General features: G+C 38.4%; 1 protein-coding gene across 1 annotated transcript in view; it reads left to right on the top strand.

Moving 5' to 3' along the window:
* GRM8 (glutamate metabotropic receptor 8) overlaps positions 1-24,898 on the top strand; it is a 1,278,142-nt gene that overhangs the window by 1,032,779 nt on the left and 220,465 nt on the right. Inside the window, exon 7 of the mRNA XM_089684442.1 lies at positions 13,411-13,611. Coding sequence (XP_089540568.1) covers positions 13,411-13,611 — 201 coding nt within the window. The remainder of the gene's footprint in view (positions 1-13,410; positions 13,612-24,898) is intronic.

The raw sequence follows: 24,898 nt of genomic DNA, 5'->3' as shown, positions 1-24,898 counted from the left end.
CATTTGAGACTATCTGTGTTCCTAAGAAGCGTATATGAACAAATTTGAACTCCATGCAGGACCATATACTTACAGTAGTTCCATCACATTTATTTGCACTGAGTTCTTATACATTAACTTTCCTACTTTGGTGATAGTAGAGTTTAGGAATGGGTATGTGTATTGGTCTGATTTGAAGGTCATTTTTTGAATATTTAAAAAATTAAAAACTTAAATCTGGAAAATCAATTTTGGGCATTTTTATGGGATTATCAAACAAAGGGAATGTGGAGTTGTGGGACATGTACCAATACAAAAATAAATGTTAACAACACTGTTTAGTAGAGATGGTGCTCTTTTATGTGAAACCTTATAGATGATATTGAATACTGTTTTGTAAGCCAGTTTCATGGGGAGACAACAGGAAGGTTTATATTGAGAAATCATAATTAGAATGGGCCAGTTGGCCTATTAGATAAGGTCATAAGGACCAATTTAGAACCAGAGAAAGATGAGCAGCAGAAAAAAAGAGCATGGAAGGAATATCAAGGTGAAGAAAGTGGGGAGGAGAAGACAAGTAATGTCATCATGTCCGTAAGTGAAAAAGGTAAAAGTGAGCGCTAAACTGTGAGCTGCTGTACACCGAAAAGGTACCAAAGAACCTTTAGAAACCAGCTAGCAACAAAGGCGCAGCGCTAATCTGAAATCAATCATCCAATAATGGATATCAATATAAAGACAATATGTTCTGTAGTCACAATAGCAAGTGAAAAGTAAGCATAAAAATACCACTGGTATTGTGAAGGTAATGTTTGTACATAAAAAGTGACTGATATAGGTGCCAAAGTCTATGTATATAGATAGATGAAATAAACCATCCACTGTGGGTCTTCTGGTGATAAAATATTCGATTTACACACTCACCAGATGCATAATTCCAATATGCATATAGAAACATAAATCATCTCCATGGTTCAGTGAAGCCATCATAAAGGCACGTCTACCATCTCTGGACTTCCCTCTGGACACGTCTATCCTTTGGGGGACCTTCTGGATCATCCGGTTGGATACAGCACCTCTGGACTTTCTCCTCTGAGGACTCTGTGGGTGATGGACTCAGCAAGAGTCCCAAAAAAGGCGCCAGAATGGTGTGATATTGTATAAAGTATTTCCAAAATAAACAAAAGCATAGTGAGTAAACTAAAAAACGGACCATGAAAAGGTTAAAGGTGGCCACCGGCCCAAGTAGGGACATGGTGGCGTGGCGTCTGGACTCCGCAGCTCTTTCTCTTACGCGTTTCATGCTAAATGCACGTATTCATAGGGGGTGTGCTTGCAAGCCACATGGCATTGGAATCAGTAGCGACACCAGCATCAGATCTAGCTTTTGGCTTTTAGTGGTCCTGATTTCTTATGAAGCAGAGACATTGCACTAATTACATGCCAGTTAATCTTTTGCTTTATGTAAGTATATTGGGATATATTATTAATAATAAAGAGTTTAAAACAGAGAGCATAATATCTTGTTTTATTGCTATGAGGGATATTTGATGTGGATCACACCCTGGGATGGTAGGTGATTAGCGGAGTGCTTTTTCATGGGGTTTGGAGGCATTTACCATCAGATTTACCATATTGCCTGTTCAGACCTCTTATAATCTGGAGGCCAATACAAAGGTGAAAAGATTCACAAACACATTTGAGGTGGTGGTGTTAAAGGAAGAAGTGCTCGCTAGTTCACAAAAAGAAGATTGTATTGTGGAACAGTGCACTTGATGTTTTGGATTACATTTTTTTCATACACACTTCTTTTGAGACACATGAACATTACTGCACTTGGTTGTGTAAAGTAACTAGAGATGAGCGAATCGAACATGACAAAGTGGAATTCGTTTAGAATATTAGGAAAAATTAGATTCGCGCCGAATCCGAAAATTAGCAAACTTCGGATGCACGAATCGAATTTTTCCCGATCGGCCAATTTTCATCCCTTCTACAGCCGGCAAAAAGTGTCCCTGCAGAGAGCTCCGCTATTTCTGACAGTTCTCTGACAGTTCCTTCACATTTACAGCGGTTGAAACATTGTATCTATTTGTTTCCATTTAGGATACAGATGTTTTTATTTGGAAACAAATAGATACAATGTTTCAACCGCTGTAAATGTGAAGGAACTGTCAGAGAACTGTCAGAAATAGCGGAGCTCTCTGCAGATACACTTTTTGCTGTACTGGAATTCTTCTTATTTTCATCCTACTTCTTCTTCTTCTTCTTCTTCATCCTCATCCTCTTCTTCTTCTTCTTCTTCTTCTTCTTCTTCTTCATCCTCATCCTCTTCTTCTTCTTCTTCTTCATCCTCATCCTCTTCTTCTTCTTCATCCTCATCCTCTTCTTCTTCTTCTTCTTCTTTTTCATCCTCATCCTCTTCTTCTTCTTCATCCTCATCCTCTTCTTCTTCTTCATCCTCATCCTCTTCTTCTTCTTCTTCTTCATCATCCTCTTCTTCTTCTTCATCCTCATCCTCTTCTTCTTCTTCTTCTTCTTCCTCATCCTCATCCTCTTCTTCTTCATCATCATCATCCTCATCCTCTTCTTCTTCTTCTTCTTCATCCTCATCCTCTTCTTCTTCTTCTTCATCCTCATCCTCTTCCTCTTCTTCCTCATCCTCATCCTCTTCCTTTTCTTCTTCTTCATACTCATCCTCATCCTCTTCTTCTTCTTCTTCATACTCATCTTCTTCTTCTTCTTCTTCTTCTTCTTCTTCTTCTTCATCCTCATCCTCTTCTTCTTCTTCTTCTTCATCCTCAACCTCATCCTCTTCTTCTTTTTCTTCCTCATCCTCATCCTCTTCTTCTTCTTCTTCTTCTTCATCCTCATCCTCATCCTCTTCTTCTTCTTCTTCATCATCATCATCCTCATCCTCTTCTTCTTCTTCATCCTCATCCTCTTCTTCTTCTTCTTCTTCCTCATCCTCATCCTCTTCTTCTTCTTCTTCATCCTCATCCTCTTCTTCTTCCTCCTCATCCTCATCCTCTTCTTCTTCTTCTTCTTCTTCATCCTCATCCTCTTCTTCTTCTTCTTCTTCTTCATCATTCTCATCCTCATCCTCTTCTTCTTCATCCTCATCTTCTTCTTCTTCATCCTCATCCTCTTCTTCTTCTTCTTCCTCATCCTCATCCTCTTCTTCTTCATCCTCGTCCTCATCCTCTTCTTCTTCTTCTTCATCCTCATCCTCATCCTCTTCTTCTTCTTCATTCTCATCTTCTTCTTCTTCTTCTTCATCCTCATCCTCTTCTTCTTCTTCTTCTTCTTCTTCTTCTTCTTCTTCCTCATCCTCTTCTTCTTCTTCTTCTTTATCCTCATCCTCTTCTTCTGCTTCTTCTTCATCCTCATCTTCTTCTTCATCCTCATCCTCTTCTTCTTCTTCTTCTTCCTCATCCTCTTCTTCTTCTTCTTCTTCCTCATCCTCATCCTCATCTTCTTCTTCTTCTTCTTCTTCTTCATCCTCATATTCTTCTTCTTCATCCTCTTCTTCTTCATCCTCATCCTCTTCTTCTTCTTCTTCTTCATCCTCATCCTCTTCTTCTTCTTCTTCTTCTTCTTCTTCCTCATCCTCATCCTCTTCTTCTTCTTCTTCTTCCTCATCCTCATCCTCTTCTTCTTCTTCTTCGTCTTCTTCTTCATCCTCATCCTCTTCTTCATCCTCATCCTCTTCTTCTTCTTCTTCTTCATCCTTATCTTCTTCTTCTTCATCATCCTCATCCTCTTCTTCTTCTTCCTCATCCTCTTCTTCTTCTTCTTCTTCTTCATCCTCATCCTCATCCTCTTCTTCTTCTTCTTCATCCTCATCTTCTTCTTCTTCTTCTTCATCCTCATCCTCCTCTTCTTCTTCTTCTTCTTCTTCTTCTTCATCCTCATCCTCTTCTTCTTCAATTGAAGCTGCTTCTGCTCCGCCACTCTGCCATTGGACTCTTGATAGACGTCTCCCCACACTGCTGCTGGGGGGACTTTTTAACATAGGTCTCTGTATGGCCTTCAATTTAAGCTGCTTACGCTTCGCCACTCTGCCATGGGCCCCTGTACCGCCTCCTCATGCTGCTGCCAGGTCCAGAGTGTGTCATGGGTCCCTGTATGGCCTCCCATTGCTGCTGTCTCCATCGCCACACTCTGCCATGTGCCACTTTCAGGTCTCCTCACACTGCTGGCGGGTTCCATTTTGTCATAGGGTGCTGTATGGCCTCCCATTGCTGCTGCCTCCACCGCCACACTGTGGCTCCACACTCTGGTTTTGGCCCCGTGACTGCCCAAATAAGTGAAGTGTGCGGTGATTCTAAGATCGACGGCACTCATCTGCATGTCATACTGACTGACAGTATTATTTCTCTTCCCCAGCAGACTCCAAGGGCATTTAAATTAAAGGTACAGTGTTCTGCACTAATATAAAGGCTCTCTGAAGCCTAGAAACCCTTTTAATAAGTTAAATTCGCAGCGAATAAATTCGCATCGAATCGAATTTATTCCGCAAATTCGGCGAATCAGCCGAATCAAATTTTTGAATAATTCGCTCATCTCTAAAAGTAACATGAAATTTATTCCACAATATTGTTTTGAGATTACAAAATAACTTGTTTTTCATAGCACTACACATATTTATATGTTTATTCCGATTTTTTGCAGTGAAAGGAAATTACCAACCAGCTATTCTCCAGGATGTAGGCAATCACTCACAGCAATTCAAATATTGCGTACCATTTAACTGTACCTGGAACAGGAATGCTGCACACCAAGTTGCAAAATAATACTCTTCTTTTTTTAAAATAGCAAGCAGGAACAAGTTATATTCTGACATATTTGGTGCTCGGTACAGTGCTTTCTCAAAGTATGACAAAGCCATACTATTACTACCCATACACTATTATATAGAAACGTAATCCCACATAATCACTAATCCCTTCATTATTTAAACATTCAATTCCACTGTGCAATACAAAAAAGGAATACATGTGAGAAATGCAATTTGCTTGGTTTCATAACTCACCATCTATTTGCAGAAATGATAATATACAGTCTGAATCAATGTCTAATAAACAAAAAACTCTTTCACCTACTTCTCAAAATTAATATAAATAAAAACAAAAAACACCATTCATAGAGACATGCTCTTTAAAACTTCAATAGGGTCAGCAACATTCAACTTAATAGAAACATGGAGAAGCACTATTAAAATATAGCATGAAATTATATATATTTTCCTACTCAATTCAAAGTTTTGCAGGAGAGGATAATCTCATCCATAGTAGTGAGTAACACCCTTTTCAAAGTTTATACTAGATAGAATCCTGGTGTTTATGGTAAAAATCCCCCAAAAACCTCTTCCTGCACAGTTTGAACAATTTATCTCCACCTCTTTCTGCTCAATCTTCTATATACATTTTAAAGAGCTTTCATCCAAAGTATATATGTCAATAAAATGTTTAAACATGTTAGTTCTGTTGCCCCAATGGTCATTCAGCCTGATTCTAAATCTCCTGGTAGTGCAACCTATACACACTAAACATTGAATTCCTCACGTTATGCAATATAACAGGTCTTACAATTAATAAAATGTTAATTGAGGAATGATCTATTAGTGATGCAGACATACATATTTTATCTACTTTTACATGTGCTCAACATGGACAACAATTGCTACCACAATTGCATGTTCCCTTAGCACTTATATAGGTGCTAGTTCTTGTTTTTCTAAACACCATAACTAATTTAATATAGTGGGTGATCTTTTAGCTACCACTTTTACACCATTCTTTAAAATATCAGACTAGAAAGGACCCATATAATACAGGCAAATACCCTTGTATAATTATTTTTATATTTAATATTCAAGAATATATTTAGTAATGACCTGGTCAATGTTTCTTTTGTCTCTTTAGTTTCTCTGTGTGATCAATTCTTGCCTATCCTTACTAATAGGGATGTTGATATTTCTATTCAAAATATCATCAGTATAACCTCTCTCTTTAAAATGTTGCCATAATTAATCTGCAGTCTCTTCAATATCCTCCAAAGAACTACAGTTCTGGCATTGTCAAATAAACTATCCAACATTAATTCCTCTAACAGTATGTCTGACATATTTGCATTTGCTATAACTGCTTCTATTATATCTCTGTAAAGTTAAGTGACATCTAAAATGTAATATGGTCCTTATGTGCATGAACTGTGAATTTTAGTTTGAAACCATTGTCGTTCACATACCTGAAAAAGTGCTTTTTCCTGAAAAAATAAAAATCAGATCATCTATAAATTTAGCCTCTTCCACTCTCCCATATAGAAATGGGAAAACAAGGACAACAATCTAGCCCCCATCAAGCCTCCACAACTATGCAGATAGCAGTCCAATTCAATTGCTACATTATATTTCTACATTTATTTGATTTTTTTTATGTAGCACAATATACATATGTACAGTATATATTTGCATTTCACAATAAAATTGAACGTGTTTAAATAATTAAGGAATTGATAATCAAGTGGGATTAGGTAATGTTTCTATAATGGTGTATGGTAAGTACTTCACCTAGCACAAAACATGTCAGAATAGATTTTTGTACCCGTTGGCTGTTTTAATAAAGGAAGAATCATATTTTTCATCTCAGTGTGCAACACTTCTGTTGCTGGTATAGTGAATTGCTTCAGTGGAAAAGAGCTGAGGCCAGTATCTAAAATGTGGTTTTGGAATGTGGTTTTCAAAATATTTGATGTTGCTAATGGATCACTTACCATTCTGGGCATTACCATTCCACTTGGTGCTGGTACATGCCTGGCTTGCAGAGCCTCTGCCACTGGCTAAATTAGAGGTTGGTAGAGGAATCACCCAGTATTCAAAGTCCAATACCTCAGGCACACACTGCAATCTCCAGAAACTCATGATGAAGATTAGGTCTTTCCAATTAAAATATTGATAACGTGAATCTGTGGCAGACCTAGTCGCCTAAAAAACTGTGGTGTTTATCTCTGCCAGAAGAAGACCTTAGAGACTGCACAGGTTTTTAGCTGGCTGAATTGGACATTCAACAAGTTAATTGTCTAATGCATATTATGTATTTACATGAGACTATTGGGTTTTCACATCCAATGTAACACGTGATTTTTTTTTATCGAAAATAGATTGTGAATTGTCCCAACCAAGATTCAGAGTTAAATGAATTGCTTCAGTCATGCTGAGAGGAACATTCTTAACATATATTTTAAACAAAGGAAGCAAATCTTACTGTGTTCTGTTCCCTACTATTAAATTTGTTAACTAAAAGGATGTTTTTAAATACAGCCTAACAGATGGTATTATTGGAATCATGAGCTAGTAGACAGCATGCATTCTTGTTAATTTGCTTAAATAATGTGAGCAAATAAAAATAAAATTACAGTGTCTCATTCTCTAAATTATTCTAAAATAAATGTGAATAGTATGGAAGATGACCTTTAAATAACAGCAGTCAGCTGCTTAATACAGAACAAAACTCTAGAAATCTGGTGTGATTCAGTAGAGGAAGAAAATCAATGATGGTTCTATTTCTTCAAATAATTTGTAATTGCTAGAAAAGTGAGAAACATGAGAATCAAAGCATCAAGCCTAATGTGTTGTGAATCCTTTGCATCAGGAAATTACTGTGAATCAAGGTAATTTCCACACTAGCTAAAAGTGCATGCTTTTGTATGTATATTTATTATGTGTGTGGAATTTATGTGGGTGTATATATACTGTATCTATCTATCTATCTATCTATCTATCTATCTATCTATCTACACACACACACTGCTGAAAAAAGTTAAAAGAACACTTTGAAAACACATCAGATCTCAATAGGGAAAAATATCATGCCGGTTATCTATACTGATATGGACTGGGTAATGTGTTAGGTAGGAACATAAGGATGCCCCATCGCTGGATTGAAATGAAAATTATCAACCTACAAGAGGACTGAATTCAAAGACACTCTGAAAATCAAAGTGAAAAAATGATGCAGCAGGCTAGTCCATTTTGCTGAAATTTCATTGCAGCAACTCAAAATGGGTCTCAGTGGTTTGTATGGCCTCCATGTGCTTGTATGCATGCCTGGCATTGTTAGGACATGCTCCTAATGAGACGACGGATGGTGTCCTGGGGTATTTTCTCCCAGATCTGGACCAGGGCATCACTGAGCTTCTGGATAGTCTGAGGTGCAACCTGGCATCGCCGGATGGACCGAAACAAGATATCCCAGAGGTGTTTTATTGGATTTAGGTCAGGTGAGCGTGGGGGCCATTCAATAGTATCAATTCCTTCATCCTCCAGGAACCGTCTGCATACTCTTACCACATGAGGCCGGGCATTGTTGTGCACCAGGAGGAACCTTGGACCCACTGCACCAATGTATGGGTCCAAGAATTTCATCCCGATGCCTAATTGCAGTCAGATTGCCATTGTCTAGCCCGTAGAGGTCTGTGCATCCCTCCATAGATATGCCTCCCCAGACCATCACTGACGCACCACCAAAACGGTCATTCTAACAATGTTACAGGCCGCAAAACATTCTCCACGTCTTCTCCAGACCCTTTCACATCTGTCACATGTGTTTAGGGTGAACCTGCTCTAATCTGTGAAAAGCACAGTGCTCCGGTGGCAGACCTGCCAATTCTGGTGTTCAATGGCAAATTCCAAACAAGCTCTATGGCGCTGGGCAGTGAGCACATGGCCCACTAGAGGACGTTGGACCCTTGGCTGTGAAAAGCACAGTGAGGCAGTGGCAGACCTGCCAATTCTAGTGTTCAATGGCAAATGCCAATCAAGCTCTGTGGTGTCAGGCAATGAGCACAGGGTCCATTAGAGGACGTCAGGCCCTCAGGCAACCCTCATGAAGTCTGTTTCTCATTGTTTGGTCAGAGACATTCACACCAGTGGCCTGCTGGAGGTCATTTTGTAGGGCTCTGGCAGTGCTCATCCTGTTCCTCCTTGCACAAAGGAGCAGAAATCGGTCCTGCTGATGGGTTAAGGACCTTCTAAGGCCCTGTTCAGCTCTCCTAGAGTAACTGCCTGTCTCCTGGAATCTCCTCCATGCTCTTGAGACTGTGCTGGGAGACACAGCAAACCTTCTGGCAATAGCATGTATTGACATCCCATCCTGGAGGAGTTGGACTGCCTGTGCAACCTCTGTAGGGTCCAGGTATCAATGAAAAATTGCCACCCAAGTAGGTGGATCAACCTACGTAATAACTCTCTGTTTCATCATAAATATAGATGTGGGTTATAACCGAGCAAAATGCAAAACAAAAAGACAGCCATGAGAACAGGCTGTAGAAAAAGACTGTTCTAAATATACCCAAGCAAAGTAGTATTGCAATTTGATACAAAATCCTTTTTTACAAATCTTATACAAAAGAAGTGAAACCTTGCAAGGTAATCAAACTAATAAAACACACATCAGTAAATTTAAAATAAGCAGTCCGGACTGCAATATAGCCAGGTCGTCAGTAAAATCAATTACAGCAGCCAATGGCCACACAGATGCTCAAACAAAACTGATGCATATAAGCCTATTAAGGAGAGTGGAAACAAAATCGCATGTGTATAAGATAAATGTGGAGAGGGCAAAAAAATGGTCATAGATATTATAAGTGCTGCAAATCAGTGTCCTTAATCATTAATGATCTTATAAGTTGAATTTTACAAGTTCCAATGACCTTAAAATAAAATGTTCTAAAGGTCATATAAATAATCTGAAGAACACTGTAGACTTTATATGGATATAACTCTGGTTATATCCATATAAATAGATCATATAGATCACAGAAAATCGCCCAGGTATCGCCTCATGCTACAAGTAGTGATACTGACCCTAACCACATGCAAAATGAGTGAAACACAGTCAGAAAAGATGAGTAGGGAAAAATATGTCAGTGGCCTTCACCTGTAAAACCATTCCTGTGTTGGGGGTCATTTCATTGTTGCCCATCTAGTGTACCTCTTGCTAATTTCATAAACACCAAAGCAGCTGAAACTGATTAACAACCCCCTCTGCTACTTAACTGACCAGATCAATATCCCAGGAGTTTATTGGCTTGATGCTATACTCTGATTAAAAAGTGCTCCTTTAATTTCTCTGAGCAGTGTACATACATAATCTATAAATAGGTGCACTCTGCGGGATTTGGTAAAAAGATAGTATTCAAAAGCATTGTTTATTTACGTCTACATTCAGAGGGGCACAGCCTATGTTTTTAAATACATATATATATATATATATATATATATATATATATATATATATATATATATATATAGTTTTAATATATATACAGTTGTGTTCAAAATAATAGCAGTGTGTTGAAAAAAGTGAATAAAGCTCAAAATCCTTCTAATAGCTTTTATTTCCATACACACAAATGCATTGGGAACACTACACATTCTATTCCAAATCAAAACATGAAGAAAAATATATCAAATTTGTGTTGTTTCTCTAAAAATATTGAAGAAAAGTGAATATTAGACTGTTAGAAAAAATAGCAGTGTTTGTATTCTTCTTTGCAAACTCAAACATTCACTATATAAACTGAAAAATATTTGAAGATTTTGCTTTCCTTTGAATCACTTAATGAATACTTAGTTGTATAAGCACTGTTTCTGAGAACTGCTGTACATCTGTGTTGCATGGAGTCAACCAACTTCTGGCACCTGTGAACACGTATTCCAGCCCAGGATGATTGGACTACATTCCACAGTTCCTCTTTATTTCTTGGTTTTGCCTCAGAAACTGAATTTTTGATGTCACCCCACAAGTTTTCTATTGGATTAAGATCCGGGGATTGGGCTGGCCACTCCATAACGTCAATCTTGTTGGTCTGGAACCAAGATGTTGCACGTTTACTGGTGTGTTTGGGGTCGTTGTCTTGTTGGAACACCCATTTCAAGGGCATTTCCTCTTCAGCATAAGGCAGCATGACCTCGTCAAGTATTCTGATATATTCAAACTGATCCATGATCCCTGGTATGTGATAAATAGGCCCAACACCGTAGTATGAGAAACATCCCCATATCATGATGCTTGCGCAACCATGCTTCACTGTCTTCACAGTGTACTGTGGAATTGAATTCAGTGTTTGGGGGTCGTCTGACAAACTGTCTCTGGCCACTAGACCCAAAAAGAACAATCTTACTTTTATCAGTCCACAAAATGTTGCGCCATTTCTCTTTAGGCCAGTCAATGTGCTCTTTGGCAAATTGTAACCTCTTCAGCACGTCTTTTTTTCAACAGTGGGACTTTGCGGGGGCTTCTTGTAGATAGCTTGGCTTCACATAGGTGTCTTCTAATTGTAACAGTACTCACAGGTAACTTTAGACCTTCTTTGATCTTCCTGGAGCTGATTGTTGGCTGAGTCCTTGCCATTTTGGCTATTCTTCTATCCATTCGAATGGTAGTTTTTCGCTTTCTTCCACGTCTTTCAGGTTTTGGTTGCCATTTTAAAGCATTTGCGATCATTTTAGCTGAGCAGCCTATCATTTTCTGCACTTCTTTATCTGTTTTCCCCTCTCCAATCAACTTTTTAATCAAGGTACACTGTTCTTCTGAACAATGTCTGGAACGACCCATTTTCCTCAGAATTTCAGAGAGAAATGCACTGTAACCAGCATGTACAACATTTGCTGCCTTCTTTCCTTAAATAGGGGCAATAATTGCCACCTGTTTTTCACTAATAGAACTCCACACTGCTATTATTTGCCCCTTTCAATTAGTGATTCAATTACACAGAATCAGCAGCATGCATGTCATGACTGTTGGGTCTGTTGGATTTCTAGTACTCTACTACACCTGCTAGTAAATTATTTGCCATGTAGAAATATCATTTCTACCAAAAACAGTGATTGATCAGGTTAGTGATGTCTGACTGCTATTATTTTGAACACAACTGTCTATATATATATATATATATATATATATATATATATATATATATATATATATATATATATATATATATAAGCATGGCAAGGATATCTTATGTCATGGATCAACATTGTACTCAGTAATTTTGCAGCTGCAAATCACATTTTTATTTTAATTATTTATCAGCTATCCTTATGTGACAGTTTATGAGTTTTCACAATTTTTTTTCTGTTTTTCTCTCATTGTAATATAAACTAGATGCCACTATTTTGACTGCATTTTAGATTAAAGTCTCACTGATATATTTTGCAAGATTTGCTGAAAATATAAAAAATGGAAATATATTACTCAAAAATAACTCTGTAAACAGTAATGGCAAGTTGTCAAGTAAGATTCATTTTAAGTGATGAATAAATTGGTTTTCAAACTAGTGAATATGCGTGTTGCACACACAAAAAGTAGCCACCACCATGTGTATTTACTGAAACATGCACTGTTCACAGCATCTGATGCTGCAGTTCTGACCTTTTAAGTATATAACATTCTCTGCCATTAAAATGATGAATTTAATGAATATATACTAATATACTGAAGGAGTAGAGACTGTTCTACCAGCAAAGGAATGTCCACAAATCTTAGTAAAATACGTCTTTATTTCAATCAAATAAGATGAACACAGCTTTATCATATTTACTTAGCTAAGAAAACATGACGTTTTTAAAGTGAACCGTTCCTACTCCTTTAGTAAACCAAATCATATGAGTTGACAGGCACAGTGAAAGCAACAGAGTTTATTTGCTAAATGAGCAAAGGCTCAAAGGAGCAAAGGAACACCTTGCAAAGTGAATGCTAGTAAATAAGGTGAATCTGTTTTTACTTTGAATATGTAATGTGCTAGCAAATTTTTTTAAATTTTTTACATTTCCCTTGCACATGATTTTGTATTCTGAGTGGACACAGCCTTACACTATTTACTAATATTCTTCTTCCCCCGCAGCTGCTATCACTTTTGAAAATAGGGCAGCTGTGTAAGGCTTCATTCACATATCCATGTCATTCATACAAAGAATCATTGAACTACAAGTCCCTTCTGCCACTACAGCAGATGGACTTGTGGTTCTCAATGGAATGCAAGTGTGCTTGTTATAACACTCTTAGTCCATGGACACTTCCTCCAGCTCTCCAACTGAAAGCCCAAACATCAATATGGACAGTGAGCAGGAGGAAGAGTCTGCAGTAGCCTGTAATTACATCTAGAATCAGTGGATCATTTGTAGTATTTTTCCTTGACTTTGTCTTTAAAAATGGAAGCAGAGTGTACACGTTTTACTCACTCAAGTTGCCAATCTGAAAATTCTTATATCTAATATAATGAGAAAAATATAGAAGTACATGCATATAAAAATGTCTGAGCAAACTCTGAAACAATAATTCAAAATAACATAAGCTATACTTTGCATTTAAATACGGGTGTCATCCTGGACTGATAAAATGATGTACTTTTTATATATTTCAGGATTAGAAAAGATTGGAAGAGACTCCAGTTATGAACAAGAAGGAAAAGTTCAGTTTGTAATTGATGCAGTATATTCCATGGCTCATGCTCTCCATAGCATGCACAGAGATTTCTGTCCTGGCTATGTGGGACTTTGTCCAAGAATGAAGCCTGTTGATGGGAAAGAACTGCTTGGATATATTCGTGCTGTAAACTTTAATGGTAAGTTTATATTAAAGAAAATAAATATTTTCAAACCTGCACTTATCATAAAAGGCTATTTTTCATGTTAGCAAAATATTTGCAATGGCCACAAGAACCATGGTAACATATAGGTTGTTCTGTGAAGTCTTTATAATTGTAAAGCTAGAAGCTGGATTTCAGCAAAACAAATTCTTAAAATTACAATTTACTTGGCAATAAAGGGTTCAACATGCACAAAAATGAATGTGATTATGATGTCATGAAACAATGAATGACTATATTTAGGACCATGTTTAGTAAACGGCTTAATTAGGCTAATTTTTTTAACATACAATACCATGTAAGTATCATCTTAAAAAAAATTCAAAGACCCTGCATTATTATAGGCAATTGATTGACTTTTAATATGCATTGGTTCCACTGTGCTGTACAGTATACCAATCTAGATTAGACATGTGCATTTTGTAGCGAATCGGTTTTTGGACGAAAATTTGATTTTCGGAGATTTGGCTATATACAATGATGGACATAGTAATGAATGTCAACAAATCCGAAAAAAAGTTGCAACGAAAATATCAAATGCATTAATTTTATTCAGATGACGTTACATGGTGTGACAGTAGTTCGGGCCCATGGGGAAATTAATTCCATTTTCAAATTTGTTTATAATTCAGATTTGAATAAAGATGTAATTTAAATTGAATTCGCAATTGCCACAGTCAGTTCAGTTCCACAGGCTAATGCAATTGTTAGGTTTGAAAAATTTGAGGCCGACGAATTTGGCATTATTTATTTCGTTATGTTCGAAAAAATTTAATAGTTTCAATATATGAATAACTAATCCGCCTGAACCATCAAAAATTTTTTCAAATCCACTTGGACCAGTGAATATACAAAATTAATTCTGAAAATATGAAACAATTTCCTAAAATGAATTGCTTCAACATTACAAATATGATGAAACAAAATTATTCAATGAACGAATGCATCTGAAACAAATCAAAAATTTCTGGCATGCACATGTTTAGTCTAGATCATTCATTGGAGTTTGATGCTTGCTGATTGATTACAGAGCAACATACATCTTCTAAGCATACCCACATTTTTGCTCCAGTCTGATACTGTATTTGACCACAGGCATCCCAAGATGCATCAGAGACAGCAAAAATTAAGAAACGTATACAAATTGCAAATGTTGTGCTTGTGCTGCTTATTTTGATTTGCCTTTCTATGCATAGGATCATATGTGTCTAATTGTTAAACTCAGAAAATAGAATGTAATATATTGCATCTTACCAGTTTTAAGATGCAGTGGCTGCATTCATTTAGTTTTTTAAGGGCTATTTGTTTCCCTCCTGTTTTCACCTGGTCATTCTGCGAGTAAGGCTATGTTCACACTAGCTTTGTCAGCAGGCGTCAGACAGGCATTTGGGAAGCGTTTTTAATGCTTCTCAAACGCCTATGAAAATTATGCATATGGCAGCAAACAGTGCTCTTCACACTGAAACGTTAGCGTTGCGTCACAGAAAAACTGATGCCTCATGTCGAGTCAGGAGGAGTTGAAGCCTCCCATTCAAGTCTATGGTGCCGCACCTCAAACGCCTGGCAGGCATTTGTGGGGCGTTTGCAAGTCAATTAGAGTTAGAAATAAGTCAAGTGTGAACGAACCCTAACACAATTTCTTCCTTGGAACCACTCACTGCACTGTAGTTATGGAGGAGCAGCTTTGTCACGCTAGGCTTTTTTCATGACTTGGACTACAAATACCCCCTCCACATCTTCATTACATAGAGTGGAGGTGTTCTGTAGTTCACAAAAAATAGCTAAGAAAGCTGATAACATTGTTTAAGATTTCAGATCAATGTGCCAGAAGTTTCAAGGACACTGCAATTATGACAAGATGAGCAGATATTTTTCTGTACCCTGCATAAAGCATACTCAGTCTAATAAAAGAAAACTATTGCAGCTACCACATCTAAGGACTAGAATGCTACAATATATTCCTATATTGTTCATGAGTTCAGATTTATTTTAATGGAAACCTACAATAACTTATATCACTGCAATAACTTAATATATATATATATAATATTAAGTTATTGCAGGTTTCCATTAAAACGAATCTGAACTCAGAACAATATAGGAATATATTGCACATATATATATATATATATATGTATTTAAAGTGGAAAAGTCAAATTGAGTTTATATTTTGAATTATAGATTTATAGATACTTTGCTTACTCAAAACTCCAAATACAAATTGCCATTCTTTACAATTTTAGCTTTTCAAGTTCTAAGCAGAGATTTCTTTTTTAAGCATGCTGTGCAGGGATTGTACTGTAGCAGTGTGAAAGGTATCCCTCAGTAATAGAAATAATTAGATGGTTGAACATATGATGAACAAATACCTTGCTTACCAACTTAGCGGCCACCTGCAATGTAAGGTAAATGGGCGGCCACTGTAGGCAAAGCCAGGTACTTCAAGGTTTCAGAAACAGGCATGCACTCCCCCCTACTGGCACCCACTGTGATTGTACACAGTGGGAGCCTGTCAATAAGTCCTGGCCAATTATTCATGACTGTGTCCAATCACAGTCCAAAGATTTGTGTTGACATTCAACATAGATGTCTGTACACAGGGAATGATCTCTGTGTTAGAAACATGGAGATCTCTTAGCAAAAGCAACACATTTACACACATTACACATAATTAGGCACACCTATCTCCCTAGATGTTAACCCCTTTCCTTGCCAGTGTCACTAGTACAGTGACAGTGTATAATATTTTGTTTGCTTCCCCTGGAATGACAGTGGTCACTCTGTAATTTTTTCCTCCAAAACCTGGAACATATGTAACAACGTGGGAATTTTTCCCACTTAATAGCATGCAGCAACAGCCCTGAAAAAGGGAGAGTCTTTTTTTGTACCAAAACATGTTGGCTTGATGTTCTTATCATTACTCTCAATAAATGCCTCCTAATATGCCATCAAAAGTTCAATCTTTTGAACATTGGGTGCTCCTTCTTTTCTGCTATTCCAAGTATATGTGTGGAAATTACCTCAAGGCCATACCAGAAAGGCAGCAGCCCAAACCCTAAGAGAGTTTATTGCCAATATTGACCATTGGGCACAACTGACTGGAGGGACTTCTCCCTACCCACCCATGCAACCACCCACCTATGACCAGTGACTTATCCAGTTAGTCCAGCTCAGTCTTCAGCACAAACAGTGTATAATATTATCACTGACCACTGTTTTATTGTCACTGGTACTTTCAGTGGCAGTTAGGCCATTCCCCCTAGCATCAGTTAGTATCAGATTGTCCACCACGCAATCACAATCACCCACCTATGACCAGTATATATACCATAGTTTGTATGTATACCATAGTTTGTAGTTTTTAATCAAAGGTATGTAGCAGAACACATTTTGGACAAATGTTATGAATACAGTTTTTTTTTTAATTTTTTTATTGGATATGTTTTATAGCAGAAAGTAAAAATAAATTTGTGGTCTTTTTTTGTTTATATCAGAAAAAATAAAAAACCCAGTGGTGACCAAATGCCACCACAAGAAAGCTCTATTTGTGTGACAAGAATTATATACATTTCGTTTGGGTACAGCATCTCATGGCAACTCAGTTATGTTAAAGTTAAAGTAGCGCAGAGCAGTATAGGAAAAATGGCCTGGTCATGAAGGGGGTAAAATCTTCTGGAGCGAAAGTGCATAATAATGACATATCACTGTTTACATTTTCAAAAACAGAACAAATAGATTGATGATCATCAGAAAAGTATCGTATTTTCCGGCGTATAAGACGACTTTTCAACCCCTGAAAATCTTCTGAAAAGTCGGGGGTTGTCTTATATGCCGGTGCGAGCCGGTGTCAGGGCAGCACTTTTTCAAGGGGCGGCGCGGCGCCGCCCCCTCCTCCTCCAACGGACACCAAGTACAGGGGTGGGCAGAGGGGCTGCTGTACCTTACCTGGCTCCGGTCCCACGACGATCCGGTCCAGGAAGCGCGGCTGCTCCTTCTTTCAGTTCGGCCGCTCGATAGTCACGCGGCCGCTCGGCTCCGCCTCCTCACCAGTGATTGGGCGCCAGCACTGGAAAGGCACACAGGCAACCAATCACCGGCAAGGAGGCGGAGCCGAGCGGCCCCGTGAAAATCGAGCGGCCGCACTGGAAGAAGGAGCAGCCGCTCCTCTCCCCCACTGACACTATTCCTCCTCCACACTGACACCAACGATGAGGCACTGTTCCTCTCCCACTGACACCAACAATGAGGCACTGTTCCTCCCCCACTGACACCAACGATGAGGCACTGTTCCTCCCCCACTGACACCAACGATGAGGCACTGTTCCTCCCCCACTGACACCAACGATGAGGCACTGTTCTCCCCACTGATACCAATGATGGGGCACTATTCCTCCTCCCCACTGACACCAATGATGGGGCACTATTCTCCCCACTGACACCAATGATGGGGCACTATTCTCCCCACTGATACCAATGATGGGGCGCAATTCCTCCCACTGACACCAATGATGGGGCGCAATTCCTCCCACTGACACCAATGATGGGGCGCAATTCCTGCCACTGATACCAATGATGGGGCGCTATTCCTCCCACTGACACTAATGATGGGGCGCAATTCCTGCCACTGATACCAATGATGGGGCGCTATTCCTCCCACTGATACCAATGATGGGGGACAATTCCTGCCACTGATGCCACTGATATCAATGATGGGGCGCTATTCCTCCCACTGACACCAATGATGGGGTGCTATTCCTCCCACTGATACCAATGATGGGGTGCTATTCCTCCCACTGATACCAATGATGGGGTGCTATTCCTCCCACTGACACCAATGATGGGCCACTATTCCTCCCACTGACACCAATGATGGAGCACTATTCCTCCCACTGACACCAATGATGGGACACTATTCCTCCCACTGACACTAATGATGGGAAACTATTCCTCCCACTGACACCAATGATGGGGCACGATTCTTCCCACTGACACCAATGATGGGGCACTATTCCTCCCACTGACTAATGATGGGGCACTATTCCTCCCACTGACTAATGATGGGGCACTATTCCTCACACACTGACACTAATGATGGGGCACCATCATTGGTGTCAGTGGGAGGAATAGTGTCCCATCATTGGTATCAGTGGGAGGAATAGTGCCCCATCATTGGTGTCAGTGGGAGGAATAGTGCCCCATCATTGGTATCAGTGGGAGGAATAGTGCCCCATCATTGGTATCAGTGGAGGAATAGTGCCCCATCATTGGTATCAGTGGGAGGAATAGTGTCCCATCATTGGTATCAGTGGGAGGAATAGTGCCCCATCATTGGTGTCAGTCGATGAAATAGTGCCCCATCATTGGTGTCAGTGGAGGAGTAGTGCCTCATCATTGGTGTCAGTGGGAGGAATAGCACCCCATCATTGGAATACCATACTGAAATAGCATACCATATTGAAATCAAATCTGATGTTTTTTTATTTGGTGTGCGTTGGAAGAGGGGTAGTCTTATACGGCGAGTATAGCTCAAACCCTATATTTTAACAGGAAAAGTAGGGGGTCGTCTTATACGCCCAGTCGTCTTATACGCCGGAAAATACGGTAAATGTTTGAAAAATAAAGTATCACAGCCCTGAAAGAGTCTTTAATTTTTTTTTTCTATTTCCTGTTCCTTATTTTGATGAGAATTATCATTACATAATCAATTAGTCAATCAATCAAATAAAATGTGAATTTATGTCATCATAGTATTTGTAGAAGCATTATTTTTGCACAGTTCTTGTCATAGAATATGCTAGAAAAAGCTAATAAACCCACAAACATCAGCAGTAGTGCTTATCACAATACACCTCATTGACCACAGCTGGCAGCCTTTTTGAAAATGTACAAGGTCATTCTGAAGTTACCGTCCAAGTGGAAACTGTTTTTGCTTCAGGTGATATAGCTAAGGTACTTGGTTGCTATAGATATACTCCAAGTAGTTTTCAGTATTCAGTTATGAAAATGAGTATGTTCTTTCTTGTAATAATGCATTGTATTATAAATTTAATTTGATTTTTGTTTTTTTTAAAGCTAAACTTAACTTAAAAAAAATTATAATATTATATTGGCCTTTTCTTTTAACATTTTTAACTGAGTGTTTATAGAAGGGATGACATGTATAAAATATTTAACATTTTCCAAATTCCATCATTCATAATTATTTCTATAAGATGTACATAATACCATAAATATTGACAGCCTATATATAATAAAAAACAGAGACAGGAGAGATAACTAAATATACAAGATCAAACATTGATTAAACATGTCAAAGAATATAAATTGCATAAAAATATTCAGAAAAGAACAAAAAGACCTGCAACATATGAGATAATATATTCAGTGTGTATTTGATGGTTTGCCAAAACATCCATGGTTGCCAGAATGTTGCTGTTTGTGCATATTTCTCCTTGCTGGAAGCTAACAAGTTCATAAGTACAATGTGTCTGTACAATGTTAATTGTTTCAGAGAAGTTGGGTGAGAGATCAGATGTCCAATGTCTCGTGGTTGTCAATTTTGCTATTGTAACAATATGTCTAACAGGATGAGGGATAGTATCAATTCCTATATCTAGTATTGCTAAACCTGGAGAGAAACTATCAGTGGTGCTATCACTTCTGAAATTATCTGGAAAATTTCCCTGCAATAAAAAGTCAGATATTTACATGTTAATAAAATATGGCTTATATTACCTATTTGTCTAAATCCCCTCCAACATTCTGAAAGTGGTTTAACGTCAAATTTAGAAGTATGAAATGGTGTTAGATGGCACTGTAGAGTGATCTTTTATGTGAGTTCCCATAAGTTGGTTAAGCAAAAAGCATTGTGCTTTGCTCAAAGATCTCTGGACCATTGAGATATCATATAATGGAAACCTATCTCTTGCTCCCAATTTTCAAAGAGGGAGAGATTTAATGAAGTTAGATTTATCCTGAAGTAGGTTATTGAAAAAGTTATACTTCTCTATGTGTTATCTTCAGCTTTATAATATTGCCATGATTTCCAATGCAAATTGACTTCAATTTTTGGGTTATCTGGATATAGCTGTATTGTTCTGTATTGGGTAGGTGAAATGATTTTTGAAGTGTGGCAAAAGTCTTGCGCAATGTTTGAGTTGAGATACCTATTATACATAACGCCTCTCGAAATCCAAAGATAAAGTAATATATCTGCTAAGAAAAATGTAAGAATAGAAATAGGTATTGGGAGAGGGATTAATTCTGCTCTCAACAGTGTTGATAAGTGGAAGTTTGGCAAAGCTTTCATGAAGGCATATATTGTTGGAGATAAATGGGAAGGTAAATGACTTTGCTTGGTGTTGCTGGCCAGGTATATAAATTGTTGCCTGGTGTCAGAGATCTCTCTATTTCTCTCTACAAAGATGCGGGAGTATCAGGATATAAAGGTCCCCTAAGAACACTAGGCCACACAACATTCTGTACTAGTAACATAGTACACACAAAACATAAATATATTAGAGCTTTTAAGGTATGGATACTCAGTGAATTAAATGCACACAAACACTTTTTTATTAGTATCAAATGATAAAATGATGATTAAAATTCTCAATATTTGATTAAAAATATTATAACCCCAAATAGCATTATATATTGCACCCATAAAGACGTTATACCAAGGTCCATTGTATCTATGGCAATAAAATCATATCACTGAATCCATAAATCTGGAATCAACAGAATTGCTGGTCACTTGGTGAATATGGCCTCTCTCAGCATGTTTTGCATAATTTGCTTCCTCAGGAGTAGGATGATACATTACGAATAACAACATATGTTACATTGCAAGATAATGGTGTGTGACCGGTGGTCATCAGAAACAAGGTACACTTTCAAGAATGTCAATACTTATATAATGCAATTATAATGCCGTTTAATAACTATGAACAAAAATTCTATGTCAACACCTGGCATGAGAGCTTCACCAAAAGATAAAAAGGGGAAACATTTCCCTGCAGGGCATCAATTAGGGTGCATTGCAGGAAGCTTACCATAACTGGGCATCAGTTCTTTGCCCTCTGGATGAAAAATGTGTCCAGCAATGGATTATTTTTGAATAATTGTTTGTGACTGTTATCTTTAGAAGGTACAGTTGAATCATTATGATAATGCCCAGTTATGCTGAGCCTCCTGCGCTGTCCCCTAATTGACTCCCTGCAGGGAAATTTGTCCCATTTTTATCTTTTGGTGAAGCCCTTGCTCCAGGTGTCGACATTTTAATTTTTGTTCCTAGTCTTTAAACGGAATTATGTAAGTATTGACATTCTTGAATGTGCAACTGGAAAACAAGCAACAGAGGGTGCACCAGCCTTGCACATTACCTCTGACAGCTTTATTGTATAAATAAGATAAAATAAATATTCTCACAAACAGCTCATAAATACAGGCATATCAAAGTCCACAATGCACTCAAAGCAACCCGGTCACCTCGGCAAATCCCAACCACAGTAGGACCATCCAAAAGGCTGATAGGTTTCGAGGGGAGATCCCCTCTGCCTCAGAGCCAATCTTAGATGTTGGAATGACAGTCCTTATATGACAAATGGGTCAGATCATATGATGCTACAAAACCTCCTCCCTTCGGTGGGTAGGTGCAATGACTCAAACGTATACAGAAGACACTATTGTTATCACATGCTAAATCTCTTTTCATAATGTAATAATGATACATAATTCAACCAGATAAATACCATGTTATTAAACTCATATATTTGTTAATGTAACCATGGATGAGCAATACAAAAATAAATAATGCATACCAAATGTTATTTGTGCTCCAGAAGTATTGCAGTGGAGTTAGTTCAGTGTGAATGCTTTGTGTTTCATGGTTGGCACTTGGATAAGTTATAAAAGACCAAATGAATAAAGAACCAAAATGGTCAAATTGAATAGGATAAAATGAATAAACAAAAACTGCAATAAGCTTCCCATTGTCTAAATTTGTGAAAGCTGTCATCCTGGAATGCAAGTGTACAATTCAAATGCGCATGTTCCTGCATTAAAATTGCCTGTGTGTATAAGTGGGTGCTGCAGTGACTGTCGGCTGAACCGCATAAAATCAGCAAGGGAGAATGTCACCAGCACACTGAGGATCACCAATATTGGTCCAAAAGTTTTAATGAATGATCGCATAGTTACAGCAAGGCAATGTTTTTGAGTCTCACAGGACTTCTTCATCAGGCATGCGACGTCACATGTATAAAAAAAAATATAGAGAGAGATAGAGGCGAGGTGATGTTCTTGCATGATGCTAATAGTAATAACAATAATAGTAATAATTGGTGAGCTGTCGCTAAGCAACACAGAGTTTCAGCTCCCTCCAAAGATGTTCTATTGGATTTAGGTCTGGAGACTGGCTAGCACACTCCAGAACCTTGATATGCTTCTTACGGAGCCACTCCTTGGTTATCCTGGCTGTGTGCTTCGGGACGTTGTCTTTGGAAGACCCAGCCACGACCCATCTTCAATGCTCTGACTGAGGGAAGGAGGTTGTTGCACAAAATCTCACAATAAATGTCCCTATTCATCCTCTACTTAATACAGTGCAGTCATCCTGTCCCCTTCACAGAAAAGCACCCCCAAAGCATGATGTTACCACCCCCATACTTCACAGTAGGGATGGTGTTCTTGGGATGCAACTCATCCTTCTTTTTCCTCCAAATACGACGAGTGAAGTTTAGACCAAAAAGTTCTACTTTGGTCTCATCTGACCACATGACTTTCTCCCATGCCTCCTCTGGATCATCCAGATGGTCATTGGCAAACTTCAGATGGGCCTGGACATGTGATGACTTGAGCAGGGGAACCTTCTGTGCAATGCATGATTTGAAACCATGATGGCGTAGTGTTCTACCGACAGTGACCTTTGAAACTGTGGTCCCAGCTCTCTTCATGTCATTGACCAGCTCCTCCCTTGTAGTTCTGGGCTGATTCCTCACCTTTCTTATTATCAGTGATACCCCATGAGGTGAGATCTTGCATGGAGCCCCAGTCCAAGGGAGACTGACAGTCATCTTTAGCCTCTTCCATTTTCTAACAATTGCTCCAACAGTTGATCTATTTTCACCACGCTGCTTGGAAATTGCCCCGTAGCCCTTTCCAGCCTTGTGGAGGTCCACAATTTTGTCTCTGGTGTCTTTTGACAGCTCTTTGGTCTTGCCCATGGTAGTAGTTGGCGTCTGACTGACTGTGGGGTGGACAGGTGTCTTTAAAGAGCTCAGACAGGTGCTACTACGTTAGATTAATGAATGGAGTAGAGGTGGACTTTTTAAAGGCACAGTAACAGGTCTTTGAGAGCCAGAATTCTTGCTGTTTCTTAGGTGTTTAAATTCTTTAAAAATCATATAATGTGATTTCCTGAATTTTTTTTTAAATTCTGTCTCTCAGAGTGGGAATGCACCTACGATGTGAATTTCAGACCCCTCCATGATTTCTAAGTGGGGGAACTTGCAAAATCGCAGGGTGTTCAAATAGTTCTGTTCCTCACTGTACACATACCTCCATCTAATGGGGAGAATGTAGGCCTGTGTGTACACATCTGTGCGTGCAAAAAATGTATACAAAAGATGTATAATGTTCACCAAGCAACCAGCAAGTGATTTCTGTTGATTCCAGATATAGGGATCCTGACATATGATTTGATTACCACAGTGCTTTTGATACACTGGCCCTTGGTACAGCCTCTTTGTGGATGCAATATATAATACTATTTGAGATTATTATTTTTTAATTGTGTACTATAGATTATTATCATTGTGTTGTCATTTGATACTATTAAAATTGATTTTACCACTCTTTGTGTGCGTTTAATTCACAGAGGAGCCACGCAATAAAAGTCCTAATAGGTGTGGGAGTATTTTTGAAACACCCCTTGAGTTGGGCTAGTATAGTTGCATTGTAGTAGATGTCTACATAGACTAGGCCACCTGCCAATCTTTGTTAGACTACTCTGCTGTGCGCTTCATGATTTATTTCCCTGCCATATAAAGTTATTTAATATACATTGTAATTGGTTAAGATTGGAATTTGTTCTAGGAATAGGCAAAGTCCTTAATAAGTAAAGTAATTGTGGGTGTATTTGCAATTTGAAAGCAGAATATCTGCTCAACTAGGGTCATTAATGCTAAATAAATAAGATATTCCTGCATCTTCCCAATGATATGCTATGTAGATATGTACAATAAAAATAAAAGTGCAGCGCTAA

This window comes from Staurois parvus, unplaced genomic scaffold (genome assembly GCF_062004578.1).
Source record: "Staurois parvus isolate SC_StPar_1 unplaced genomic scaffold, SC_StPar_1.0 ptg000019l, whole genome shotgun sequence".
NCBI classification, from domain to species: Eukaryota; Metazoa; Chordata; class Amphibia; order Anura; family Ranidae; genus Staurois; species Staurois parvus.
This window is presented reverse-complemented; position numbering and strand designations above follow the sequence as displayed.